This window comes from Saprolegnia parasitica (assembly GCF_000151545.1).
Source record: "Saprolegnia parasitica CBS 223.65 unplaced genomic scaffold supercont2.192, whole genome shotgun sequence".
NCBI classification, from domain to species: domain Eukaryota; phylum Oomycota; class Saprolegniomycetes; order Saprolegniales; family Saprolegniaceae; genus Saprolegnia; species Saprolegnia parasitica.
Window position 1 is genome coordinate 34136 of NW_012156586.1, and position 8094 is coordinate 42229.

The 8094-nt window shown below is 59.5% G+C and overlaps 5 protein-coding genes across 5 annotated transcripts; 2 read left to right on the plus strand and 3 right to left on the minus strand.

The window, feature by feature from the left end:
• Nucleotides 1-33: 33 nt before the first annotated feature.
• On the minus strand, nucleotides 34-929 carry SPRG_14801 (hypothetical protein; the record flags this gene model as incomplete). Its single annotated transcript, XM_012354922.1, has 1 exon — nucleotides 34-929. A coding segment is annotated over one exon (896 nt), but the record flags the coding sequence as incomplete, so codon positions are not given.
• A 1661-nt stretch (nucleotides 930-2590) lies between these two features.
• On the plus strand, nucleotides 2591-2995 carry SPRG_14802 (hypothetical protein; the record flags this gene model as incomplete). Its single annotated transcript, XM_012354923.1, has 1 exon — nucleotides 2591-2995. The coding sequence occupies one exon, from the start codon at nucleotides 2591-2593 to the stop codon at nucleotides 2993-2995; it is 405 nt and encodes a 134-aa protein (XP_012210313.1).
• Nucleotides 2996-3230: 235 nt separating this feature from the next.
• SPRG_14803 (hypothetical protein) lies at nucleotides 3231-3751 on the minus strand. Its single transcript, XM_012354924.1, has 3 exons — nucleotides 3542-3751; nucleotides 3445-3495; nucleotides 3231-3395 (listed from the first exon to the last, which is right to left on the minus strand). Exons 1-3 carry the CDS (start codon nucleotides 3688-3690, stop codon nucleotides 3335-3337), a joined length of 261 nt encoding a protein of 86 aa, XP_012210314.1. The 5' UTR covers nucleotides 3691-3751; the 3' UTR covers nucleotides 3231-3334.
• A 399-nt stretch (nucleotides 3752-4150) lies between these two features.
• SPRG_14804 (hypothetical protein) lies at nucleotides 4151-5921 on the plus strand. Its single transcript, XM_012354925.1, has 7 exons — nucleotides 4151-4484; nucleotides 4530-4990; nucleotides 5035-5204; nucleotides 5249-5422; nucleotides 5472-5557; nucleotides 5604-5782; nucleotides 5830-5921. Exons 1-6 carry the CDS (start codon nucleotides 4171-4173, stop codon nucleotides 5737-5739), a joined length of 1341 nt encoding a protein of 446 aa, XP_012210315.1. The 5' UTR covers nucleotides 4151-4170; the 3' UTR covers nucleotides 5740-5782; nucleotides 5830-5921.
• On the minus strand, nucleotides 5870-7454 carry SPRG_14805 (hypothetical protein). The gene is made up of 10 exons (XM_012354926.1): nucleotides 7294-7454; nucleotides 7176-7246; nucleotides 6947-7124; nucleotides 6755-6899; nucleotides 6643-6709; nucleotides 6523-6597; nucleotides 6328-6476; nucleotides 6174-6283; nucleotides 6019-6123; nucleotides 5870-5969 (listed from the first exon to the last, which is right to left on the minus strand). The coding sequence occupies exons 1-10, from the start codon at nucleotides 7447-7449 to the stop codon at nucleotides 5901-5903; spliced, it is 1125 nt and encodes a 374-aa protein (XP_012210316.1). The 5' UTR covers nucleotides 7450-7454; the 3' UTR covers nucleotides 5870-5900.
• Between the last annotated feature and the right edge of the window lie 640 nt (nucleotides 7455-8094).

Sequence of the window (8094 nt, forward strand, 5' to 3'; positions counted from 1 at the left end):
ATACGCAGGATGCCGAGCTCGGCGTCGCGGTACGAGAGGATGCGGTCCGCAAAGCTGAGCTCCCACGCCTGGAGCTTGAGCACCTTGATGCCGGCGAGCACTTCGTAGCAGAGCTTGCCGCGCGTGTCTTTGACGGAAAGCAGCGACGACTGGAGGCGCCGCATGATCTTGGAGAGGAGCGTCGTGATCGGAATGACGAGGAGGATGACAGCAAGACCCGCCAGGAACGCGACGCCAAGCTCGTTGTAGAGAAGGGTACAGGCAACGACGAGGAGGTATGGGACGACCCAGATCGTGTGGAGGTCCAGCGTCAGTCGTTGGAGCCGAGCGGCGTCGATCGACATCAAGTTGGAGATCTGGCCGGTCGAGGTTTCCTGCAGTGCTTGGGTCGAGAGCTGGAGCGACTTGGCGTAAATGGACGTGACGATCGCGCTGCGGATCTGAAGGCCGGTTTCCTTGCAGTAGTACACGTACTGGCGGAAGCAGAACGACTGGATGAGACCCGAGACAAAGATGAGAGCGACGAGCTCCCAGCCCGTCGCGATGGAAGCGTCGTCGTCGCGGAGGAAGGCGATCATGCGCTTGATGACGAACGGAGCGACAAACTGCAGCGAGTCGCGCACCAAGCGGAGGAGACCGGCCCAGAGGAACTTGGTGCCGAACGCTCCGAAGAGCGCACGCAGGATGCTGGGGCGTGGACGCTGCCGCTGAGCCGCCCACTGCTTCTCAAAGGCGACGGCAACATTGGTCGCACGGTTGCAGCGATCGAGTCCGTAGAGATCGTCGGCTTGTAGAGGCCGCGAGCTTCCGAGCTCCATGATCGGATTGAGCCACGTGAAGAAGACGGCGGCGCGCCACCCATCGCTGTCCTCGGGGCACGTCTCGGCGAGACTCTTGTGCTCGAGCAGCGGCGTGGACTCTCGACCCATCAGCTTTCAATCTCGGAAGAAGGCTGCCGATCTCCGGGATGCCACTCGACCAATGGCAGGGCACTACTACTCTGCAAGCTCAACAATCCTGGCCAAGAAGGTTGGCCACCAGCGTTCTGCCCAAGATCGCGTCGGGCAAGCGAGGTCGAAGTACCGGTAGGTCTGATAGACTGGTCCGCCTCCACGTGGCAGCACCAGGAGCAAGGCATGTCAACCCTGGGATTTCCTCGGCCTTTCACGCACGGTGTAGCTCTGTCGTAGAGGCGAGGCTCCAACTCCTGAACCACGCGGGCCGATCGACGCGGCGTCTCTTCAAGACGCTGAGGAGTGTAGACGAGGCGTGCCATTTTGGGTGCCACTCTGGCCAACGACGAGCGACGACGACGACACATTTAACGTGGCGCGTCGATACGTCTGAGAGTGAGTTTTAATGGCCGAGTGATCAATCGAATGGTTCTACGTGGCGCCAATCCGACCGGTCCTGTCTATGTCTCATGCGCAGGAGGCTATAGCAACAGCATCCTGGCTTGGATCAGACGCTATCGAGAGCCCAGTCATCATCACGCACCCAGAGACCTGTCGCTTGAGTCATCCATCCCAGCCTCGTGTACGTGGATCCCACCACCACCCATGGTGATAGTAGAGCTCAAGCGCAGGCCTCCGCGGTTCCCAATGACAGCATCGCCAACGAGGTAGGACGACCCTAGAAATAGGACCCTTAATCCGTAAAATAACGAGAACACTCAGTTCAACAACAGTATCGCCAACGTGGTCTCGCCTCCAAATGACCAAGTACAAAATGTTGGCCTGACACGGACGGGTACAGTCCCGGCGCTGTCGAGACTGTCGGCCAACGAACGACGAGTGGCTTCGTCGACAAAGAGGCGGCAGCCAGGACTCGGGTGTATGCAGCATCGGCGCACGCACGCCACGCCGGGTAGAGTGGCACGATGGACGGGTGCGATGGACCACCCGACAGCCGCATGCCGCTTCTTTTTGGCGGCGAGCTCCTCCCGAAGATGGTCGAATCAAGTCCAAGTTAAGAGACACCACCCATCCCCTTTTGGATGCAAGCCCGTACCCGCGAGTAGCGGTCGCTCGTTGGCCGCGCCATCAAAGCTGCAGCGTCCACGCAGCTGGCCGTCGCAGCGTCGCGCCATCCGCCTCATTGGCCCATCGTCGATGGTTTGCATCCGCCGATCACACCAGGTGGCGCCTCCGACAGATGCTGCGTGTATGAGGCAGGCCATCTGATATCAACGTGCATGGGAAGGGGCGGTACTACCTACTGCGAGGATACAGTACGCTGCCACAACGCCGATGAGAAGGAGGTTGATCGTCGCCTGTCGGCGCGCTCGTGTCTCTGTCCAGCTACTTGCATGCGGGCGGCCGATCTACCGAGCACGTTGTACGACCCACGGCGAATGCTGAGGCTCGAGCAAAGAAGAGTCATGGCGGTCGTCGCACTCGTCGGCGTTGGTGTCTCTTGCAATCGGACGGACGGACGCCGTCGTTACTCGCTTCGGGATGCGGCTAGTGGTGGACGATGCGCCAAGCGCTCGGCAAAGCTCCCACTCTCTCGCGGACCGGCTGCGCGACCTGTTGGACGAAGTTGTTGCGTAGCGGGTACGTCGACGAAGCGGTCCATTTCGCAATTGACCATGACCTCGACCAAGCAGCCCACGCGCCAGACAATCAAGCGCCGCAACGACCGCCGCCTCGCAGACGACAAGGCTGGCTTCCAGCGCTGCCGCTACAAGACGGGCACGTGCACGAACGAGCGCGCTCGCAAGCCCAACGACATGTACCACTCGCTCTGCGAGAAGCACCGCCTCCTCCACAACTTTAACCAGCGCAACTTTGACCGCAAGAAGCGCGCAATCCGCAAACTGCTCGAGGAAGAGGACACGCCATCGAGCCCTTCGTCGTCGGTATCGACGTCGACCGACGACGACGACCTCGAGGTCGCGGTCAACTTTGAGCCGCTCATGTACCCGCAGAGCCACGTTGCGGCGCCGCGCTGGACGGACGAGGACTTGTATATCCTCAAGGCGTTCCTCAACTAGGACGGCCATACTGTAGTTTAGCTATTTAATGCATCGCTTCCCGTTTGTGATGTCATCGAACGTGTTGCAATCGCGTCAGACGAGCTCTCGCTGGCCACAGCTACGGTACATGTGGCGACGGACGACGACGTCATCTAATCGGGCGCTGGAAGGGCCAAGCCAGCCAGCTCGTTGTCCCATCGTGCAGGCGCGACACAAGGCCCGTCCGGCCGTGTGCGTAAACAAGAGGAAGCAGTAGGACGTCGTGCAAGGGGCATAGTTTATTCATGGGGCGTAGCTTCGGAAGACAGCGTAAGAGGAGAGCGCTTGGCGAAAGCATGGCTGGGAGCGCTGGCGCGCCTACTCGTTGATGTACGTGGGGTAGATGAGCACGTGCCATTGGTGCATCCAGCAGCAGGCCCTAGCACGCTCGACATGAGGCCTCGCCGAGACCAGCCTCGCGCACGTACCAGAACATCCATAGGCAGACGCCCGTCATGCCCGAGAAGAGGACAAAGATGCTACAGAGAAGCCTCATGAGCGCCATGACGATGGCATGGCACGTACGACGCGTTCTCCTTGTCGACCTTGCCCGAGACGCGGGCGAAGATGCCGATGGCCATCGCGATGAGCGTGAGGACGAGGTACGTGATGCTTCCGTTGACGAAGGGCTCGGGGAGGCCCGACGACGTGGCGGCGACGATCGGCGATGGCATGATAGGACTCGACGGAACGCTGACTGGGCCAACTCGAAACCAATCTGCGCCTGCCCCTCCTTTATGCACCCAACGGTCCTTGAAACCAGGTCCCGTGTCTCTGACCGTAGCGTAAAGGACGATATTTGAACGAAGTTATTCGTTAAACCAAGGTAAAATAATTTAAACGAACCGACTTGAACCCCACGCAATCTATTTCCGCTCGTGTATCCGGACATCCGGAAATCGAGTACCAAGCAGGCACCCAAGAGCAACAGCAACATGAACGGGACGAGGGCCAAGACGACGCCGTTTGCCGAGAGCTCCATCTTTCTCGCACAACCGGCTCGCTGAGAGCGTCCTGTGATAACAAAGATCTTGTCCAGCTCCAATTGTTTGCGGACAAGAAATGGGTGTTTTTAGCCGCTTGCGTCGAAGAAACCGTTTGTTCGAATTCCAGATCCCAGCGTCTCCAGCTTCAACTAGAAAACTTCAACGTCCATGGCAACGCGGGCGCTCGAGACGATTGCGCGCTGGGGCGACGGTAGCGATGGTCCTACGATGGCTGTTGGCGGCGCCCCATTCGAGTGCAACCCGGCGCTCAATGCCAAGGTCGCGCTCTTACGCCACGAGCTCTGGACGCTCGAAGTGGACGCGATTGTCAACCCGACGAACGAGTCCCTCACGGATGCATCGGGCATCTGTGGCAGCATCCTCGACGCTGCGGGCGACCAGATATACGTCGAGTGCAACGCCAGCGATCCGTGCCGCACGGGCGACGCGGTCATGACGCGTGGGTGTCAGTTGCCTGCCAAGTAGGCTCGCGAATCCGCTTCAAACGACGTCCTACCTTTCTATAGGAAGATCATTCACACGGTGGGCCCGCGCTACAACGCCAAGTACGCGGCGGAGAATGCACTGCACGGCTGCTATCGCAATGCAATGCGCGTCGCCAAAGAAGAGCGCGTGCGCTCGATCGCGTTCCCGCCCGTCTACTCCAAGAAGAAGATGTACCCACGCGACGACGCGACGCACGTTGCGCTGCGGACGGTGCGCCGCTTCTTGGAGCACTACGCGGACGACTTTGATCTGATTGTCTTTTGCCTCGACGACACGAACGACATGCTCCTGTACGCGTCGCTCCTGCCGCTCTACTTTCCGCGGTCGATCGACGAGCTCGAGGCGTCGCGCGCGCAGTTTGCAGCGCACCGCGAGTGGACGCTCGGCGACGCGTTTGGCGAGCCGATCCTGGAGGAGCGCAAGATTCGCATCGCGCCGACCGTCTGCACCGAGAACCAGCTCGAAGCCAACACATCGCCCGGTACCGACGTTGTTGCCAACGACATGCATCAACTCGATTCCTAGTTGCGTTTACGCTGCTCGCCGACTCGTATGTGACCAAGGAGTTTTGCGCGATGACGGACAACCCGGACGACGACCGCATGGAGCTGGTCCGGAGCATTCGCGCCAAAACGAGCGCCGCGACCTCGGAGAAGCTGACGTACCAAACGGCCGTCGAGCAGGCCAAATACGAGGTGCTTGCTGCCACCAGCACACGGTGACGAGACGATTGCTGTAGGATTTCAGCGACATGGCCGAGCTGCAGCTCATCTACAAGGCCGGCGTCGACCACGCCGGTGTCCCCGTCGTTCTTGTCGTCGGGCGACACTTGCCCGCCCGCCACATTGACCTCGATCGCGTGCTCTTGTACGTGATCCACGTCATGGACGGCCTTGCCGACCGCGTCTACAACGTACGACACGGAGGATCGGTTGCTCTTGAAAAGACGGTGTTTGGCGTAGGTGGTCTATCTCCATGGCGGCGTTGACGAAGACAACCAGCCCAACGCGTCGTGGCTCAAGACGCTCTTCAAGACCTTCTCCTCCAAGTGCGTACAGCGTGACTTGCAGTCTTTTTGACGGACAGGTTGGCAGGTACCGCGACAACCTCAAGACGTTTTACGTGGTCGAAGCCACCATGTGGCTCAAGCTCGTCCTGTGGGTCGGCAAGTCCTTCTCGAGCCGCACGTTTGGCGCCAAGTCGCGTTCCTTGATGCGCCGACCGACTTGAACCGCGTCGCCTCGTCGCTCAAGCTGCCCGACGGGTCGTTTACGTATGCAGTCGGTTATCTCCGATCTATAGCATCCACGATTGGTGTAGGGACAACCGGCACGTGAGCAACCAAGACCACCACGAGACGTAGTGCATGTAGAGTGAATTCGCTAAGCAACTTAGTGGTTGATGCGCTTGGAGACGTTTTCGACGAGCGAGATCGAGTGGTTGTCCGAGCCCGCAATGAGCTACAAAGAAAAGCCCGTGAAGAGTTGTCAGCTACGACGCATGGAGTACCGTGTCCGAGTCGCCGTCGACGTCCAGCGTGTTCCAGGCGGCGCAACCACTGACGAGCGGCTCGACGACCAAACCGTCGACGCGCGCGTGGGTCTGGTACTCGATCTACGCAGCAGAAAGGAGCATTGGCTCGTTGAAGACATGGTGGTAAGTACCTTATCGGTCGGCTTCTTGGACGCGTGGAAGTCCCAGACGTTGACGACGTTGTCGTCGCTCGCCGTGTAAATGAAGCGCGGCGCCGACGGGTGGCACTGGATGCTACGAACTACACCAGAGTTCGCCCCGGCAATACGATCTCATAGGACGTACTCGGCTTTTTGTGCTTGCGCTCGGAGCGGACGGCCCCGTTGGCGAGCATGCGCCGGTCCCAAATGCTCAACCAGCCGTCGTGACTGCCCGTAAGGAGCAGCTCGGGGCGCGTCGGGTGCGTGGCCAAACTCGTAAAGGCGCCATTGCCACTACACGTCTCTCGTCTCCGGACCCGCTGTATCCAAGAGAACGTACTCGGCGCAGGTCGCGATCGGAAAGTTGGCGTTGGTCTTGAGATCCCACAACTGCAACTGACCGCTGGGGTTGGCGCTACGCAAGCTTGAGCACCGAGGGGTCGAGGACGCCAGATCGTACCCCGCCATGGCAATGTACGTATCGACGCCGAGCATCTTGACGTCGTGGATGGCCCAGCCGTCCACATCTATTCGACGTGTGAGCCGCTTAAGTATGATTGAAACCAACGCACCAATGACACGGATGTCGTCGAGACGGTTCAAGTTGGCCCACGCCGCTTGCCCGCACTCGGACGATGCAACGATCGAGGCCGTCGTCGTATCAACGTCCAAGCTCGTGATGCTGCCTGCCGTCAGGTTTTCCCATTGCGGAATCGCCTACAGGCACCATAGGATCTCAAACGCCAACGGAAAAGCAAGCGTACGACGTGCTTGAGCGCAAGCGAGGGGTCCGCCTTCACGATGTTCGTGCAGTAGATGCTGCCGTTGGAGCTGCCGCTAATGACAAAGTCCGAGTTGTTCAAGGACAAGAAGCCGAGCGACGCGACGTCGCCTTGGTGCTTCAAGGAGCAGAGGTCGACGATCTCGGTCTTGGACGAGGCGCTACAGCAACCAGGCATGAGCTATGTGAGGCTGCATGTCGGCCATGCATACTGAAACTCATCGGCGAGGTCCATTTGGTCGGCGGTGGGCATTTGCGGGAAGAGCACCGTGAGCGCATTCTCCTAGTCGTCATGGTCATGGCCGGCGACAGCAGCGGCGCGACGTCTACCTGCGAGTCGTAGCTGCCGGCGACGACCAGCGGCGACGCGTAGTCGTCTCCTTCGAGGCAGGCGGCGCCTTTCGCCCCATGGAGGAACTTGACCGCGCGGACCTTGCGCCCGACGTAGCTCGTGTGGACCGTCATCTTTGTATTGCTCCTGTTCATTCAAGGACGGTGCGTTAAATATTGGTCTCTTACTTGAAGATTGTATGCCTTTTAAAACTTTTGACGTATTCTATGTGCGCAGTGATTGGCTTTTTTTTCGTGTATTACATCCAATTGAAATGCTGCATTCGATTTTCCCACCTTGCGATCTTGCGTGGGAACCCTGCGTGTGAACAATCACAGAAGCTTAACAACCAAGGCCCAAGTGCTGCCCCACTTCCAATGCCATCGACATGAGCGGAGAGGGCGAAGGACCTTCATTTACTCGCCTCAATGATCACCCAGAACGAGTGCAGGTCGTTCCGAATTTGTCACCATTGGATTTGCTGCGACGTTTGCGCGGTCCAGTCTCCGTCCACTGCTGCTGCTTGGACGACGAGATCGAATAGGATGAGCGAGTCGACGCCGCTTCTGCCGCCCTCGCGCCCACTTGGCCGCGCTAATAGCTGGCGCTCGTACCTCATCTTTACGTGGGTGACTCCACTGCTGGAGCTCGGACGCTCTCGGCCTCTGGACGCGGACGATCTCTACGAGCTCGAGCCTGATTATCGCGCTGCCAACGTCGCCTCCCGCTTTGAAGAGTGCTGGCAACAAGAGCTGGCGCGGCCGTCGCCGTCCCTCGTGCGTGCGCTTTTCCGAGCGTTC

What these genes read in the sequence shown, in the direction of transcription:
- SPRG_14803 (XM_012354924.1), bottom strand. Translation starts at nt 3,690, where the DNA reads ATGCCATCGCCGATCGTCGCCGCCACGTCGTCGGGCCTCCCCGAGCCC. An exon ending in GTCGACAAGGAGAACGCGTC is followed by an intron (nt 3,496 to 3,541) that starts GTACGTGCCATG and finishes GCTTCTCTGTAG; the next exon opens with CATCTTTGTCCTCTTCTCGG. An exon ending in GTCTGCCTATGGATGTTCTG is followed by an intron (nt 3,396 to 3,444) that starts GTACGTGCGCGA and finishes CGAGCGTGCTAG; the next exon opens with GGCCTGCTGCTGGATGCACC.
- SPRG_14804 (XM_012354925.1), top strand. Translation starts at nt 4,171, where the DNA reads ATGGCAACGCGGGCGCTCGAGACGATTGCGCGCTGGGGCGACGGTAGC. An exon ending in CGAAGCCAACACATCGCCCG is followed by an intron (nt 4,991 to 5,034) that starts GTACCGACGTTG and finishes CTCGATTCCTAG; the next exon opens with TTGCGTTTACGCTGCTCGCC. An exon ending in TTCAAGACCTTCTCCTCCAA is followed by an intron (nt 5,558 to 5,603) that starts GTGCGTACAGCG and finishes ACAGGTTGGCAG; the next exon opens with GTACCGCGACAACCTCAAGA.
- SPRG_14805 (XM_012354926.1), bottom strand. Translation starts at nt 7,449, where the DNA reads ATGAACAGGAGCAATACAAAGATGACGGTCCACACGAGCTACGTCGGG. An exon ending in CGCTTGCGCTCAAGCACGTC is followed by an intron (nt 6,900 to 6,946) that starts GTACGCTTGCTT and finishes TGGTGCCTGTAG; the next exon opens with GCGATTCCGCAATGGGAAAA. An exon ending in ACGTACATTGCCATGGCGGG is followed by an intron (nt 6,598 to 6,642) that starts GTACGATCTGGC and finishes AAGCTTGCGTAG; the next exon opens with CGCCAACCCCAGCGGTCAGT.